Here is an 18,173-nt window from a genome sequence, read left to right as displayed (position 1 = left end):
GCAGAAGATTAGCCCCTTTGACCGGCAAAGGACAGTCCCCGAAGATCAACTTCCCCTTCCTTCCCACCTTTTGAAGGGCGTGTATAAAAAAATATCAGGTTGGCCACTCCAGCCTGGCTTCTCCCACGGAATTTTTTATGGTGTGGGCAGCGTATTATTCTTATTAATTTTCTATTTGAATAACGTGGGAGGGCTGCCCATTCATCCACTCCTATGGGGGTGAACAGAAAGGTGGTGGGGTGGGCACTCAGCCTATATTACGTGCCCCCCCCTTCCCTGTCCAAAGATGTGTAGCTAGGAGATTTGGCCAACTAAATTGCTCTTAGTGTCCAAAGGTTAAGTGGGGTTACGGGGATAGGAGGGGGGATTGAGCCGAGGTAGGGTGCTCCTTCAGAGGATCGGAGCAGACCAGATGGGCCGAATGGCCTCCTCTACACTGTCGAGATTCTATGGGGTGGGCACAAAAAAATGCAGCTCCATATGACCCTAGACAGTACCAAAATATTGCCTCCTAATGCTGCCCTGCTGCAGTACAATGGGTGCCAGTTATAATTTTGCACAGGTGCATGGACCTTTGCGAAAGTTCAAAATTGCTCAGGTACTGAAGGTCAGCAAAGGTTCAGCAGCTCAACGGGGATTAAAAACAGATTGCTGGTCCATTGTTTTATTGCACTGCTTTAAGTGCCCTGGTGATGTTTAAACCTTTCACATTCCAGGTGCTTCTGCTTTACAGCAGAGAAACTTGTTTGTCTTGGCAGGTATTCTGGCAGTTTGGTGGTCACAGGGCAGTTTTGTGATCTCTCTGCAGTTTAAGAGTAATCAACTGTACCGGTGCATTGTGGAGAAGATGCAGTCCGACCTTTATGTGCTGCAGCCCAACAAGGTTTTCTGCCGGATGTGCTGCTCAAGGCACTGAAGTGCAATGGGATCCACTTCTGCATCAAACTTGTTGGCAAAGAGATGGTGTTGTTGAAGTATCCAGTTGAGATCGCCAGCCCCATAAACACAGACACACCTTAGATGGGAACCAGTGCACAATGGATAAGCTTTTTCTTTATTTACATCCCCTTCTAAATGTTGCCACTTAACCAGCCTTGCAATCGAGTTCATATCGCTTACATCATACTTACGATGGGAAGGTTTGGAGCCAGGAACACCAGGCATCCTCTGTAGAGTGGCCCAGAGGAACTCATCGGGGCTGTATGTATCTTGTGACCACTCAATAAATTGCTTTGCTTTTGGGTCCTTGAAAATGTGCTCAATAAATTGTCTACTGACCACAATGTAAGCATTGCCTGAGAACATTGAGCTCGTATTAAAGATTGGTTTCTTGGTCACTTGCATATGTGTCATTTGCCCGTTGATTACTTTAAAGCTATATTTCCAACGCATCACTTTCGGACCCACAACTGCTTCAGACTCTAAACTGTTGCCCCCTGCCAAATGCTCCAGCTGATGGACAATCTCCAAGTTGGTTTTGATGGGAAAATCCATGCCACACAGGTTGATGAAGTACTTCCAGGTTAAATGCCTTGCCAACAGCTCCTCCATGCAGTTCAGGTCTGCCTGAACTCTGCTCCAGGAACCGTAAGTAACATTCTCTAATTTTGCTGGAATAAAAATATTTGGGAAACAAGATGCAATACTGCGAACTGCAGTTTTGAAAGCAATGGACGATTTGTTGTCAATATGTACACAGTAAATATTCTGGGGTGCGTAGATTGTCCTCAACAGTCTTTCGAACTGGTCAACTTTTTGATGAATGACGATAGAATAAGCAATTGGAATTTGCTCCTCTCTCCTATTGAGGGTAAAAGTGATATACTTTCTGCTCCTTATCAAATTCACACAGTTTTGTGTGGCTTCAATATAATAAGAGTAATTGGGAGTTACTGCCTTATGCTGCACTTTCAATAGTTGACTTCTCTTGATTTCATTGACTTCCCCTTGTAAAATGGCTGTACAATTGACATCATAAAAGGATTCTAGTAATAACTCCAGCTCTGAACACCTTACATTGTGAACACCAGATGTAGGAAGGTTTTGATTCCCCATAAAATGTTGGATTTTCACAGACAAGTCTTGCTCGTTGGTTAGGAAACCCTTTCTGGCGGAGAGGTTCAATACTAAAAGGGTAATGCAAGTCAACACCAGGATTACAGAGTACCATTGTACAAACCGTTTATATTTCAATATCATCGTGACACCAAAAATAAACTTCTAAAAACTTAAATAATGTCAAACTGTGGATGATTTTGATTGATGATTCAGTTCCTCTCTCAACGTGAACTGGGTTAAACAAAGTGCACCATGGTAAAGTTGTGGTTTTTATTTCCACAATGGGATTCCTTTATTTGTGCAAAGCTGAAACATAAAACAGACAATATTGTACAATTTCATAAATGTACATCACTTTGCCTTTAAAAAAAAAAGCTGAATAAATATTAGAGATGAAAGAGAAGGCATTCTATTTGTGTCTTTAACCAATTCCTACCAACGCAACATTATTATGGTTTGTGGAACCATGTGCAAAAAGGCCAGCACCTTTGTTTACAGAAGAATCTTCACTGTACTTCAAAAAAGTTATTTATTGGAAGTGAACCACTTTCAGGAAGTGATAGGGTTCTATATAAATACAGGCATGTCTTTCTCCAAGGTTTGAATTATTCCAGCCATTCATTTTAACATTAAAGAGAAAGTGATTGTCTGCTTCATGCTGTTAAAGAGTTTTACCTGAATCTTACTAACATTAAATTAAGCGCCTGTCCTGTCTGGGAGTTCTTTTGTAATGTTCCTCCTTTATGTATCACGACTAGTGTGGGCCCCCAAAGGGTGTAGGACTGTGCACAGCAAATGTTAGACTCCACACACATCAGAGCCCTTAAATGAAAGTTAAAGAGTGAGTTTTACTGTGGTACAAAAGCCATGCTACATTGTTACAGAAACTGCTAAATTACTGGCCTGTGATATAAGTGTTGGGATAGAATAGAGATCATGCAGAACATTAACAGGGCGCACAGTAGAACAGTGGTTAGCACTGTTACTTCACAGCTCCAGGGTCCCAGGTTCGATTCCCGGCTTGGGTCACTGTCTGTGGAGTCTGCACGTTCTCCCCGAGTCTGCGTGGGTTTCCTCCAGGTGCTCCGGTTTCCTCCCACAGTCGAAAGATGTGCAGGTTAGGTGGATTGGCCATGATAAATTGCCCTTAGTGTCCAAAAAAAAGATTAGGTGGGGTTACTGGGGTACGGGGATAGGGTGGAGGTGTGAGCTTAAGTGGGATGCTTTTTCCAAGAGCCGGTGCTGACTCGATGGGCCGAATGGCATCTTTCTGCACTGTAGATTCTATGATTAACAGGTTATTACCCACACAACATATTTCAGTGGAATAAGAACCTTCTTGTCTCTGCCAGTAAGGGTGCTTAGTTTAAAAAGTGAGGTTGATGGAGAGCATATGGCTTTCATATGTCTTACTTCAATGATTGAGCCACGTAGAATAGGAAGGTTCCAAGTTCAACCTGCCTTGTTTTCGGAGGCAGGAAACTATTCTTTGGGGTATGGGGACGATAAACATTTCTTCCTGCTCATTCGTATCCAGTACCCACTGCTGGGCACCAGGACCGACGTGGCTCATCCAACAAATTTGTTCCTACATGTGTCATGTTTTGTTTCTTCCTGCCTCTTTCACCTTCCGAGGCTGGATTAGAAACCACGAGTCCCAGTGGTGGGCCATCGTGCCTCACTGTTCTAGAGAGAAGACTTACTTTCATTCTACCTTTCCAACATTCATTCCTCAACCAACACCATCAAAACACCACCAGATTAAATAAAAGGCCAGTTACGTGCAAATCTGGCTATTGCTCTTGTGTTAAGCACTGTTTCTGTATCCCTTGAAGCTACTTCTCTGAAGTGAACCCGTAATAAGTTCCAAGTTTTAGGTGATCAATGATTCAGCAGCCTGGAATATCTTGACAAAGACTGGATCAAGACCATGATATAATGTAGTTAGGAAGATTGTGAAATTTTAAGAGAAAATGCTGGAAATTCTCAGCAGGTCTGGCAGCATCTGTAAGAAGAGAAAAAAGCTAACATTTCGAGTCCAGATGCACCTTTTAGTTTTAGTTTTAATTTAAATTTGAATGCAGGTTAGCAGAGAGAGAAAGTTAGAAGAGAACAGATTGAGTTTAATTGACCACTACAGCACAACAGCATTTTTGGGTGTGAGTTACATGCTCCATTTTTCCTTCAACATCCAAGTGTTTTCACTCCTGTTCCCCGAGCTCTAATTTCTGGTCTACAGATGACTACTACAGCCTCTTCCCATTATATTACAAATACACAATTCATTCAGTGTTTGGAACTTCTGTTTTTGCATCAAGTTAAATAGCAGGTCTCTCACCGATGTGACTAGTTACAGAAACCCCTGAGCCTTGGTAATCCGACTGTCAAAGCAGAGGTGCACTTTAATCCTATTTGCGGATGTTTGTCCCAATCGAATTTTGTCTGGTGAAAAGTTTGGAAAAGCTGTCCATGCTGTTAATGGACGAGTGGGAAAATCCTACTTTAGAACAACTGTAGATTTTATACATGGTCCAGAGGCTCATTGTTGAAACCACATGGCCCACGAAGACAAAATGTTTGGGTCTCCCTCCCCCCCCCTCCCTCCCCTCCCCCTCCCCCCCCCTCCCCCCCCTCCCCCCCCTCCCCCCCCCCTCCCCCCCCTTCCCCCTCCCCCCCCCCCAAACCCACCCAGGTTAAACCACAAATAGCATGTAAAAATATTAATTTGTTGCACTTTAACAATATTAATTTTAATTTGTCTCTTTATTTTTGTGCTGCCTGCGTGGCCTAATTACCAAATGTCTAAACTGCATTCCATTAAAAGCTAAAAACCTACAACAGTTAGTCGTATTTCTCAAAACTCCTTTGAGTCTTTCTTAGTAGACCTGCTTTCGCCATTGGCCAGCAGGTGATTTCACAGAGCCCGAGGTGATCCCTGGAATTTTGGGTTATCCCCATCCCACTTTCTCTTCTTCTCCAGAAATCCCAGAGACAATCTGCACGATTCCTATCTTTGCTCTTAGATCTTCGCTTATCCTTAAATCGCTGCATCGCTTTCCACAATTATTTCGACTGCTTTCTTTGTTGCATTAGTTCCCAATCATGACGGGCAGATGGTTCATTTCAGTCTGCCCATACCTCCTCAACAAGGCCATGTCTTCAGCCCAGGACTGGGATAGAAGGGCACAACTGTAAGTCATGCAGCAGAGATTTCAACCCCAGGTTGGTCAGCCTGACATCAGAACTGACTACAAAGTCAATATCTGTGGTTTAGGTGCTGGAGACGGTGCCCTCTCCTGAAACCAAAAAGTCCGTCAATCAAGTGCAGAACACTCCAAAAATTGGTCACCGGGACTGCAGAATGACAAGATGAGATTTGTCCTACCTACTACCAGCCACTCTGACTCAAACTTGGCTCTCTCAGAAAACAGGTGCCGAAGCGTGCGAGACCTAATTGCAGCTTGGTGCTCAATTGAATTTAGGGCTCACTTATGCTCATCAAGCACAATATCTGGATGGTCTTACAAACTTTCCTTCACCTTTCTTTCCAGAACGGATTGACTTTTTATTGTGATACAATTTCACTGGCCGCCCTCCAAAACCATTTTCTGTGTGGGAGTGAGACAGTGGGCTGAAATCTCCGCCATCAGGATTATCCATTTTGCCGGCAGCCCAGGGGTTTCCCGACAGCGTGGGGCTGCCCCACAATGGGAAACTCTATTGGCCAACCGGTGAAGCAGAGAATATCGATGGCGTGCCGCACCAGATGGGCAGCACTAGGTGGAGGTCAGGTACACCGTAAACTAGGTTTGGTTTATCTTTCATTATTCATTCATAGGATGTGGACTTCGCTGGCAAGTCCAACATTTCTTACCCATCCCTAATTGTCCTCGAGAAGGTGGTGGTGAGCTGCTTTCTTGAGCTGCTGCAATCCCTCTGGTTTGCATACACCCATGGTGCTTTAGGGAGGGAGTTTTAGGATTTCAACCCAGCAATAGTGAAGGAACCACGATATGGTTCTAAGTCAGGATGGAGAATGACTTGATGGGGAACTTCCAGGTGGTGGTGTTCCCACATATAGAGACATAGACATAGAACAGTACAGCACAGAACAGGCCCTTCGGCCCTCAATGTTGTGCCGAGCCATGATCACCCTACTCAAACCCACGTATCCACCCTATACCGTAACCCAACAACCCCCCCCTTAACCTTACTTTTAATTAGGACACTACGGGCAATTTAGCATGGCCAATCCACCTAACCCGCACATCTTTGGACTGTGGGAGGAAACCGGAGCACCCGGAGGAAACCCACGCACACAGGGGGAGGACGTGCAGACTCCACACAGACAGTGACCCAGCTCGGGAATCGAACCTGGGACCCTGGAGCTGTGAAGCATTTATGCTAACCACCATGCTACCCTGCTGCCCCAAATAGAACATAGAACAGTACAGCACAGAACAGGCCCTTCGGCCCTCGATGTTGTGCCGAGCAATGATCACCCTACTCAAACCCACGTATCCACCCTATACCCGTAACCCAACAACCCCCCCCCCCCCCCCCCCCCCCCCCCCCAACCTTACTTTTTTTTTAGGACACTACGGGCAATTTAGCATGGCCAATCCACCTAACCTGCACATCTTTGGACTGTGGGAGGAAACCGGAGCACCCGGAAGAAATATATGCTGCCCTTGTCCTTCTAGGGCTGATTGTGGGTTTGAAAAGTGCTGTCGAAAGAACCCTTGTGAGTTCCTGAAGTGTATCTTGCAGATGGTACACGCTGCTGTTACTGTGCATTGGTGGTAGAGGTAGTGAATGTTTGTAGATGGAGTGCGTGCTAATCAAGCGGGCTGCTGTGTCCTGGATGGTGTCAAGCTTCTTTAGTGTCATTGGAGCTGCACTCATCCAGGTTAGGAGAGAGTATTCTACCACGCTCCTGACTTGTGCCTTGAAGATTGTGGACAGGCTTTGGAGAGTCAGGAGATGAGTTAGTCGCCACAGGATTCCTATCCTCTGACCTGCTCTTGTAACCACAGTATTTATATGACTAGCCCAGTTGAGCTTCTGGTCAATGGTGACCGCAATGTTGATGGTGTAGGATTCAGTGATGGTATTGCCGTTGATTGTTGAATGTCAAGGAGCAATGGTTAGGTTCTCTCTTATTGGAGCAGGAGATTGCTTGGCACTTGTGTGGCATGAATGTTACTTGCCCGCCAACAAGTACAACCATCTTCCTTTCTGCTAGGTATGACTCCAACCAGTGAAGAGCGTCCGCCCTGATTCCCAATGCTGGGCTCCTTGATGCTGTACTCGACCAAATGCTACTTTATGTCAAGGACAGTCATTCTCACCTCTGGAGTTCAGTTTTTTTTATCTATGTTTGAATCAAGGCTGTAATGAGTGGCCTTTCCTTAAAGAAAGAAAAGAAATGCTTACATTTTAATAGCATCTTTCCTGACTTCAGGCACCCTGAGAGTTTTACTGTCAAAGAGGTACTTTTGAAATGTAGTCAGTGTGGCAATATAGCAGCGAATTTATGTACAGCAAACTCCTACAAAATATGAAATGGCCAGGCAAGCTGTTGTTTCAGCGAAGTTAATCAGGGCAGGATATTGACCAAGAGGACATCAGAGATATTGGGCACGATTTAATGAAAAAGCTGTGTGGTAGCAAGCGGGAATTGCCACGAGCTTTCCGGTGCTCAGCCCAGTAAGGCCGTCACCAGTATGAAACATTAATTGGTCCACTTAACAAGGCTTTGCGCCGCAAATGACTATACCGCTGGCTGATTCACCAGGACCGCGCTCGCCAGCCGCCTACTAACAAAGGAGAGCAGCACTTAAACCGCTCCTGCACGGTCAACCCCACACAACTCACAGCCATGCTATCGAGGAGACCAGCCCCTCAATTCGGGGATACCCTCTTCACCCGAGGGTGTTGGAGGGTCAGCCACAGGGCAGCCAGTGCCGCCTGGGAGGAAGTGGCAGCGGCCATCAGCTAGGGCTGCGTCATCTGCCGGACCAGCACCCAGTGCCGTAAGGTCAACAAACTCCACCAGACCGCACGAGTGGTTTGGCACCAGCCCCGGGGGGTGCTGAGACACCCATCTCCCATCACCCCCACCCCCTGGGCACCCCCACCTCCCCTCCTCCCCTGCGTAACCTCTTACTGGGGAGGCTGTTAGATATCGGGATGGGAGGCCTTTAGATAGGGGGTCGCTCCAGTTAATTGCATGGAGATTGGCCTTAAGTGGTGATTATTGGTTGATCGCCACGCTATTGCAGGTTGTTGGTTTTTCCAATGGGAGCAGGCTGGTTAGATCGCAAACTGATTGGCACCCGGTGTGGTTCTCATTTTTGGCCTCTCCCGCAATCGTCGCCCTCTGGCTTAAACGCAACGCGGCCATTAGATTACGCCCGTTGCTCTTACTCCTCTCCAAATTTACACCACGGGATCTTTCACATTCACTTTGAGGTGCTGAATAGGGCCTTGATTTGATGCCTCATCTGAAACACCGTGAGACTTGAAACCACAATCTTCCAACTCACAGACAAGAGTGCCACCAACTGAGCCACTGTTGACACTCATCCTCCACAACAAGCCCAGGGGCACTGAAGCCCAACTGGCATGTGAGCAACTAACTCAGTCGAGACCGGGGATTAAACCCGACTCAATTGTACACTGCATTTGCTGAGTCAGCAAACATGTTCCCACATTTCAGAACTATTTGTGCTTCTGTGACACATTTTCTGAGGTCAAGTATTGAACCCTAATTAAACACACAAATAAGCCAATATAAAATCAACATTACCCTTAAAGCATATTTATTCTTCATCTATTATGCATGCCTTTATGTTAATTTATTTTTGAATGTAAAAATAATCTACAGAAACGGATGTGTGGAATGATCTGTTATTTCTCCTTGTTCCTCTCTCCCCACCCTACCAACATATCTGCTTCTGTTTCAGCTCATGTGTTTCCTGAAGTCCCCCTTCCCCTCTCTGTTGTTGCCATTAACCATTAAGCACAACTGAAGTGCTAACCCCGCATAATAACCTGCCCCTATAGTATTCAGAACCAAAGGTTAATTTGCAATTTTCCAATGCATTGATTAAGCTATGGTAGAAACCCCAACCTACATGCTGAGAAATGCAAAGCTAAATTCTTCTGCTGGTTTTAAAACAAACTATCCCCAGATTTTTGAAAATGACAAATCTACCTTTTTGCAAACACCCCACCTTTGGACTTCAAGCACAGAGGTTCCTGTTAATTGAAAGTAAACTTGATTTGAAGCCGTACTCACCACGTTTTTAGAAGCAGCTGACTACCATTGCCTATCGAATCTCACTTCCCAGTGACCAGAGGCAGTAGAAAGCTTTCAGTACACCTGTTCCAATCCTGTCTCTCTGATAAACTGATTGGTTCAACCAATCCTATCTTGACTTCTGATTGGCTACCTGTGGTGTCAATCACCCCAGGCTCTACTTCACCTGTCAGGTACATTTTAATGTTTTAAATAAACATTCAGCTATTAAGAATGGAACAGGTGAGGGCAGCACAGTGACACAGTGGTTAGCATTGCTGCCTACGGCACTGAGGACCTGGGTCTGAATCCCGGCCCTGGGTCACTGTCCATGTGGAGTTTGCACCTTCTTCCTGTGTCTGTGTGGGTTTCACCCCCACAACCCAAAAGATGTGCAGTAGGTGGATTGGCCATGCTAAATTGCCCCTTAATTGGAAAAAATAATTGGATAATCTAAATTTATTTAAAAAAAGAATGGAACAGGTGAATTCTGAAACCCAGTCTGATCTCAGCTGGACTTTGCTTCTGATATTTTTTCATGTTCATATTTCAAAGTGATTATATCATAGGATCAAAAAATCCCTACAATGCAAAATGAGATCATTTAGCCCATTGATTCTGCACCGGTCCTCTGAAAGAGCACCTTAACCTTAGTCCACTCTCCGTTCCTATCCCCGTAACCCCGCCTAACCTTTGGACACTGAGGGTCAATTTAGCATGATCAATCCACCTAACTTGCACATCTTTGGACTGCAGGAAGAAACTGGAGCAAGGTTTGCAGTATTCAGTGATCTACTTGAGCTTAAAAGCACATTAACCAATTACCTTAGTGATGACTGGGAGTTCGATCTACTGAAAAATGGCAAGTAACATTCATGCCTCATAAGTGTCAGTAAATAACTATCTCCAACGAGAGAGAATCTAACCAAATCTTTTAATGGATTACCATCACTGAACATAACCTTCAATATCCTGGAGGTTATCATTGACCAGAAACATAGGTGGATAAACAGGTATAAATACTGTGGAAATCAGACAGTTTGGAATTCTTTGATGAGTAACAAGTCAGGAGAGCGATGGCAAACCCTCCAGTAGGCATTCCCCTAGAATCAAGACCCTGAAGTTTGACACCCTACCAAGTGAGAGCTGCCGGCTAATCAGAGGTCAGCAGCCCGTTTGCTCAGCAGCGCCACTGAGGTGATTGTGGTTGCTGCCGGAAGGACAGGCACTGAAGTTCCAGAATTGCAGGGCAGCTCAGGGCACAGGTAGATCAAGTCTTGTGGCGGCTGAGGGAGAGATTTCGTAAGGTGGGGGTCCAGGAGCAATGGGGGAGTTTGGAAGCAAGAAACAGTGGGGGAGTCTCAGCAGCCCCCCCCCCTCCCCCCCCCCCACTCCTGATGCCCAATCCCTTGATCAGGCACTAAGTGCCTTAGATTGAGTGACCGAGTCCCACGCCCCTAAAGAACACACACGATGACTTCAGTTATTGGAAAATATTATAATCAATTACTAAGGAGAGTACAGCAGTGCATTTGGTAAGTTATAATCTGATCAAGCAGAGTCAGAATGGCTTCATGAAAATTTACTGGAGTTCTTTGAGGAGGTATCAGCTAGAGTAGATAGAGGAGAGCCTGTCGATATTGTATATTTGGATTTTCAAAAGGTATTTAATAAAGTGTCACACAAAAGCCTACAATGCAAGACAGGAGCTCATGGTGTTGGAGGTAATATTCTGGCATAGATAGAGGATTGGCTAACTAACAGGAAGCAGCAAGTAGTGGTGAGGGATCTTCTTCAGGTCAGAGGGTAGTAGTCAGTTAAGTGCCATAAGGATAAGTGCTGGGACTGCAGTGCTTCACAATATATATTAATGATTTGGAGGAAGAAACAGAGTGTACTCTGGCCAAATTTACGGATGACACTAAGGTGAAAGGAAGGGAGGTTGTATGGAGGATATAAATAGTTAAAGAGACGCTGAGTGAGTGGGCAGAAAATTGGCAAATGGAATTCAATGTCGGAAAAATGTGAGATTGTTCATTTTGGAAGAAAGAATGAGAAGGTGAATTATTATTTAAATGGAGAGTGACTGCAAACAACAATAGCACAAAGGGACTTGGGGTTCTTGTTCATGAAATCCAGAAAGCTAGCAGACAGGTGCAGAAAGTAATAGAGAAGGCAAATGGAATGCTGGCTTTTATTTCAAGAGGGCTGGAGTATAAAAGTAAAGAGGTGTTGCTGCAACTGTACAAGGTATTTGGAATACAGGGCGCGATTCTTCAGAAAGATTTCGAAGTGTTGTGGCGAGCGCGACTTGCCGTGAGCTTCCCGGCGCTCTAGCGAAGCTGGCAATCCTATTCAACATTAATTGGTCCACAAGAAAAGATTAAGTTTGCCTTGAGGGGATCTGTACTGGGGTTCGCCCGAAGGTGGCAACCATTCATCGACTTCTTCGCGGGAGATTGAACCTCAGCGGGGGGGGGGGGGGGGGGGGGGGGGAGAGAGATTAGAGTACAGTAGGAGGGATAAATAGGCGGGTAGTGTCTATGGGAGAGGAACGGGCATGTGCAGTATGGTTTGGTTGAAGTATTGGTTTTACGTTGATGTTTGCACATTTCTGCTATCTGTAACTGTTTACAATGCCAAAAAATACCTCAATAAAATTGTTTGTGAAAAAAAAAATTGGTCCACTTAATTGGGCAGCATGGTGGTTAGCATAAATGCTTCACAGCTCCAGGGTCCCAGGTTCGATTCTCGGCTGGGTCACTGTCTGTGTGGAGTCTGCACGTCCTCCCCGTGTGTGCGTGGGTTTCCTCCGGGTGCTCCGGTTTCCTCCCACAGTCCAAAGATGTGCGGGTTAGGTGGATTGGCCATGATAAATTGCCCTTAGTGTCCTTAAAAGTAAGGTTAAGGGGGGGGTTGTTGGGTTACGGGTATAGGGTGGATACGTGGGTTTGAGTAGGGTGATCATTGCTCGGCACAACATCGAGGGCCGAAGGGCCTGTTCTGTGCTGTACTGTTCTATGTTCTATGTTCTATGTTTAACAAGGCGTCACGGACTTCTCGCTGCAAATGAAGGCTTGCCACCGATTGGCCAGCACCGTGCTTGCCAGCCCCCCGCTAACAAGGTCGAGCACCACTTAAGCTGCATGTGCTCAGCCAACCCCAGCCAGCTCGCAACAGTGGTGCGAGGAGACCAGCCCCAAGATTCGGGGACACTGACCTGTGGAGGCTGCTGGACGGCATGGAGGCCAGGAGGGATGTCCTGTTCCACCGAGGGTCCAGGAGGGGTGAGCCTTAGGGCAGCCAGTGCTGCCTGGGGCGAAGTGGCAGCAGCTGTGAGCATCAGGAGTGTGACCAGGAGGACTGGCCTCCAGTGCTGTAAGAAGGTCAATGACCTACACTGGGCAGCATTAGTGAGTAGACATCATTGCTCCCCACCCACTCCGAGACCTATTCGCACCCACGGGAGCATCCACCCCTCAACTCTCCATCCGACCCACAACCCTCCCTCCACCCCCTTCAGACCCCCCAATCCTCCCTTTATACACAACCCCCCCCCCCCCCCCCCCCCCCCCCCCACCACTGTGAACCACACGTGTGGCTGAACATGCCCTCTCTGTGTCTCCTCAGGAAAAGCTCTCCCATAATCACCGGGAGAGGGCCCAGACTGGCGGAGAGGTGCATCGTGGTCTGATTGGGATGCTAGGCAATGACACCTACATGCTACATACCCCACCCACCCATTGGAATCTACTTCGGATGTGTGAAGTGCTCACTTAACCACGATTGCCAATTCCCTATTAGCGACAGCCTTCAGCCTCACAACCATAGGCCTCAGCAGTAAGTGGAGCTATGGGTTGTCATTGGAGCAGACAGGCAGGGGCAAGGGTTGCCCCTGGAATTGGTAAACACAATGCAGTGGTTGGCATGGTGGTGCCCCGAGCAGTTGCTTCCCCCCCCCCCCCCCCGGTTGCCACTCCAGTGCCTCCCCCCTTCTCATGGCGGCTCACTCCTGAGGAGGGTCCCGCACCCCCAGCCAAGGGTACCCCATCCTCACCGGCCTCATTTCGCTTAAGCGTGAGCGTAACGAGGCCGGAGAATCGTGCCAACATATTTAAAGGAAGATATATTATAATTGGAGGCAGGATTGAGGACATTTACTAGGATGATCTTGGTTATGGACGGACTGACATATGAGGAAAGATTAAACAGATTGGGTCTGTACTCCTTTGAGTTCAGCAGAATAAGTTCAGCAGGGGCAGCATGGTAGCATAGTGGTTAGCACAGTTGCTTCACAGCTCCAGGGTTCTAGGTTTGATTCCTGGTTGGGTCACTATCTGTGGAGTCTGCACGTTCTCCCTGTGTCTGCGTGGGTTTCCTCCGGGTACTCCAGTTTCCTCCCACAGTCCAAAGATGTGCGGGGTAGGTGGATTGGCTATACTAAATTGCCCTTAGTGTCCATAAAGGTTAACTGGGGGTTACTGAGTTACGGGGCTAGGGTAGATATGTGGGCTTGAGTAGGGTGCTCTTTGTAAGGGCAGACTCGATGGGCCAAATGGCCTCCTTCTGCACTAAATTCTATGAATTTATGAGAATAAGAGATGATATGATTGGAACATACAAGATTCTTCATGGGTAAGGCAGGATAAATGTTGGGAGGATGTTTCCTCTCATGGGCGAGTGTAGGACCAGAGGGCATAGTCACAGAATAAGGGGTTGCTCATTTATGACAGATTTAAGGAAGAATTTCTTCTCTCAGAGAGGTGAATCTTTGAAATTCTTTACTCCAGGAAGCTGTGGAGTCCGAGTCCTTGAACATTTATAAGGCTGAGATCGATAGGTTTTTGATCAGTCGGGGAATTAAGGGTTACAGAGATAAGGCAGGAAAGTAAACGTATTGGGAGGATGGAGTGGCCGAAACTGGTGAATTCTATCATTGAGTTGGGCCAAATCATCAGAACTTGCTTGCTCCTACACCGGGTTGCTCTTATATCAGCCGTGATCTTATGAAATGGTGGAACAGGCTCAAAGGTTGAATGGCCTACGCCTATTCCTATTTCTTATGGTCTAAGTGACATGGCCGCACATTTGATCTGTCAGCCAGTCCACATGGCAACAGGCCAGCTTGTAGCTAGATTAATACCAGTGGTGGCAGGATGAGGCTCTTAGATGGTCAATAATTGGCCACTTAAGTTATGCCAAAAATACCTCATTAAAAATTGTTTGTTAAAAAAAAATAATTGTCATAATAAACACCAGTATATCATGGTGCAGACACATACTGAGGGACATACACTAGGACCAATCAACATGCACAAACACCGCAGCCAATCACCAGTTAGAACACACGCACTATAAAGGCAGAAAAATGAAAATCGCTTATTGTCACGAGTAGGCTTCAATGAAGTTACTGTGAAAAGCCCCTAGTCGCCACATTCCGGCGCCTGTCCGGGAAGGCTGGTACGGGAATCAAACCGTGCTGCTGGCCTGCTTGGTCTGCTTTAAAAGCCAGCAATTTGCTAAACCAGCCCTGAGGTCATCATTTTTCCCGCTCATTCTGGATTCTGCCTCTCAGAAGCACAAGAGCTCATCAAGTTTAGTACAGACTCACACCACGTGCTGAGAGATTCAACTGGTTCGGACAGGCACAGGTCTCTAGTTAAACTAGCATCGTTTAAACCCACAGTTCTTGTATGACTATTATTTTATAAGTAGTTAATAAAATAGAGTTGAACCGTCTTCAGTGTTGGTGGCACATGTTAGCTTCACAACTCTACACTGCCCAACACTACATGGTACCAGTAGTTGAGGGATGTTAGTACTTCTGAGACCTACCTACCAGTGATCCGCCTTCCACCAGTCCTCAGCCATCCTGCAGTATGGACTCCGTTCACCTGCCGCTGCCCCTCCGCATTGCCGGGAACCTGGGCTCCAATTGGAAGATTTTTAAACAGCGCTTCCAGCTGTACCTCGAGGCCAGGGACCTGGAAGCTGCCTCGGACGCACGGAATATTGCTCTGTTCTTCTCCACAGCCGGGGACCATGCCCTCCACATCTTTAACTTGCTCACCTTCGCTGACGGGGAGGATAAATCAAAGTTCAAGACAGTTCTCGTATGTCTATTATTTTATAAGTAGTTAATAAAATAGAGTTGAACCTTCTTTAGTGTTGGTGGCACATGTTAGCTTCACAACTCTACACTGCCCAACACTACATGGTACCAGTAGTTGAGGGATGTTAGTACTTCTGAGACCTACCTACCAGTGATCCGCCTTCCACCAGTCCTCAGCCATCCTGCAGTATGGACTCCGTTCACCTGCCGCTGCCCCTCCGCATTGTCGGGAACCTGGGCTCCAATTGGAAGATTTTTAAACAGCGCTTCCAGCTGTACCTCGAGGCCAGGGACCTGGAAGCTGCCTCGGACGCACGGAATATTGCTCTGTTCTTCTCCACAGCCGGGGACCATGCCCTCCACATCTTTAACTTGCTCACCTTCGCTGACGGGGAGGATAAATCAAAGTTCAAGACAGTTCTCGTATGTCTATTATTTTATAAGTAGTTAATAAAATAGAGTTGAACCTTCTTTAGTGTTGGTGGCACATGTTAGCTTCACAACTCTAGACTGCCCAACACTACATGGTACCAGTAGTTGAGGGATGTTAGTACTTCTGAGACCTACCTACCAGTGATCCGCCTTCCACCAGTCCTCAGCCATCCTGCAGTATGGACTCCGTTCACCTGCCGCCGCCCCTCCGCATTGTCGGGAACCTGGGCTCCAATTGGAAGATTTTTAAACAGCGCTTCCAGCTGTACCTCGAGGCCAGGGACCTGGAAGCTGCCTCGGACGCACGGAATATTGCTCTGTTCTTCTCCACAGCCGGGGACCATGCCCTCCACATCTTTAACTTGCTCACCTTCGCTGACGGGGAGGATAAATCAAAGTTCAAGACAGTTCTCGTATGTCTATTATTTTATAAGTAGTTAATAAAATAGAGTTGAACCTTCTTTAGTGTTGGTGGCACATGTTAGCTTCACAAGTCTACACTGCCCAACACTTCAATAATTGGTCACTTAAAGGCCTCAATTGGTAGCAGGGTGGGATATTCGACCTTGGCCTTCCCACCCAGAAGTTAGTTCTGATGGAGGAGGAGAGGTGACGGGGTTCAGGAATGTCACCATCCCACCTAATGATTCCACCCAAGGACTGGGACTAGCTGAAATGAAATGAAAATTGCTTATTGTCACGAGTAGGCTTCAATTAAGTTACTGTGAAAAGCCCCTAGTCACCACATTCCGTCGCCTGTTCGGGGAGGCTGTTACGGGAATTGAACCATGCCATCCCAACCGTGAACCTGCTGGCCTGCCTTGGTCTGCTTTCAAAGCCAGCGATTTAGCCCTGTGCTAAACAGCCCCGTAATGCTCTCTGTAGTGCTCTTTGAAAGAACTAGCACAGATTGAATGGACTGAATGGCCTGTCCTATGTAGTGCTAATTATTGATGCTATGATTCTATAAATGTAACTTACCATTGCATCTTGCCTTGGGTCCTAACAGAACAGCAACATGAACAAAATACTGTTCCAACTCTTTGCATGTTAATTATAACACAAAGCAACAGCTGAGGGATGCATAATATATATATAGGAATATAGGAAGAGGAGTAGGTCATTCAGCCCCTTGAGCTTCTTCTACCATTCAATCAGATCATGTCTGAGCTGTACCTGAACTCCAGCTGTCCACCTCTGATCCATATCCGTTGATACTCTTACCTTTCAAATATTGATCAATCACAGTTTATGAAATTTATATCCACAGCCTTCTGCGAGCAGGTCCCACATTTCCACTACTCTTTGTATGAAAAACACTTCCTAATTTCACAATGGTTCTTTTTGGGATATGTGTGTTGTAACCCACAGGTACCTTACGGGGTTGGAACAATTAACATCCCTGTGAACCTTGCAGAATATGAGCTCCCACGTTAACGGGGTGAGTGACCTCTAAACAATGTCTAGTTGTATGAGAGATAAAGTCGGCCAGTTAGGCACTGGCAAGGCAGAGCCAGTCGGGATATACCTGATGATGTGTATAATAGTTACTGTGAATAAACAAGTTCCTTTGAATTACTCAGTGTGGGCTCCTTCATGGTTGTGTGAGAGCCAAGTTTTTAATAACTGAGTTAAGTATTAGAAAATCTAATGGCCCAAAAGGCAGTGCAGTGCAGCCATTAGTGCCAGGAGATCCCTCTTCCGGAATCTACCCGGCTTGCCATGCCTCCCTAGATCTAATGTGATCTCAGCTAGTCTCACTCTAATATGCTCTCCCAAGATCTACCCAAGACGTGGAATCTAACCCACTTGCCTTGGAGATCTTGGATGAGCGCCATTCAGTGCTGGTCTCCACGAACGGGGACCAGACAGAACAGCACACGTGAGGTCTCCCAGGGAATCGGAGGCCCCCAGGTGCTTGCCCTCTGGGCAGGGTGACACCCTGGCAGTGCCACCTAGATGCCAGCCTGGCACTGTCAAGATTCCCAGGTGGCACCGCCAAGGTGCCAAGGTGGCATTTGTCCCGTAAGGGGAATTGGACCCAGGGTGCTCTGTGTGGGTGTAGGCAGTGTAGGGGGGGGGGGGGTGTTTGCAGACCCCCTTATAGCTGCTTTGAAGGAGTTTGGGGGGGTTGAGAGATTGGGATGGCATTTAAAAATTATGCTCCTCTTCTGCATTGGGGATTTCTGGCGAGCGGCGCTCCTCAGTACAGAAAACCGGGCTAATCGCGGCCTCGTCCGAGTGCCGGGAAACACCCGGCTAAACGGG

The 18,173-nt window shown here is 46.8% G+C and overlaps 1 protein-coding gene across 5 annotated transcripts; it reads right to left on the bottom strand.

Annotated features, from left to right (window-relative positions):
- Nucleotides 1-377: 377 nt before the first annotated feature.
- Nucleotides 378-16,140, bottom strand: LOC119953675 (beta-1,3-galactosyl-O-glycosyl-glycoprotein beta-1,6-N-acetylglucosaminyltransferase-like). Of its 5 annotated transcripts, none has more exons than XM_038778189.1 (2): nt 16,045-16,140; nt 378-2,364 (listed from the first exon to the last, which is right to left on the bottom strand). In XM_038778189.1, the coding sequence occupies exon 2, from the start codon at nt 2,197-2,199 to the stop codon at nt 862-864; it is 1,338 nt and encodes a 445-aa protein (XP_038634117.1). In that variant the 5' UTR covers nt 2,200-2,364; nt 16,045-16,140; the 3' UTR covers nt 378-861. The 5 variants fall into 5 exon arrangements, with proteins under 5 accessions (XP_038634117.1, XP_038634115.1, XP_038634118.1 ...); XM_038778187.1 differs by lacking the exon at nt 16,045-16,140 and adding an exon at nt 15,201-15,320; XM_038778190.1 differs by lacking the exon at nt 16,045-16,140 and adding an exon at nt 15,197-15,267.
- Nucleotides 16,141-18,173: the final 2,033 nt, after the last annotated feature.

Source organism: Scyliorhinus canicula, chromosome 18, assembly GCF_902713615.1.
Source record: "Scyliorhinus canicula chromosome 18, sScyCan1.1, whole genome shotgun sequence".
Classification (NCBI taxonomy): Eukaryota; Metazoa; Chordata; class Chondrichthyes; order Carcharhiniformes; family Scyliorhinidae; genus Scyliorhinus; species Scyliorhinus canicula.
Note: the sequence above shows the minus strand (reverse complement) of the source record. Positions and strands in the feature narration are given on the sequence as shown.

What these genes read in the sequence shown, in the direction of transcription:
- LOC119953675 (XM_038778189.1), bottom strand. Translation starts at nt 2,199, where the DNA reads ATGATATTGAAATATAAACGGTTTGTACAATGGTACTCTGTAATCCTG.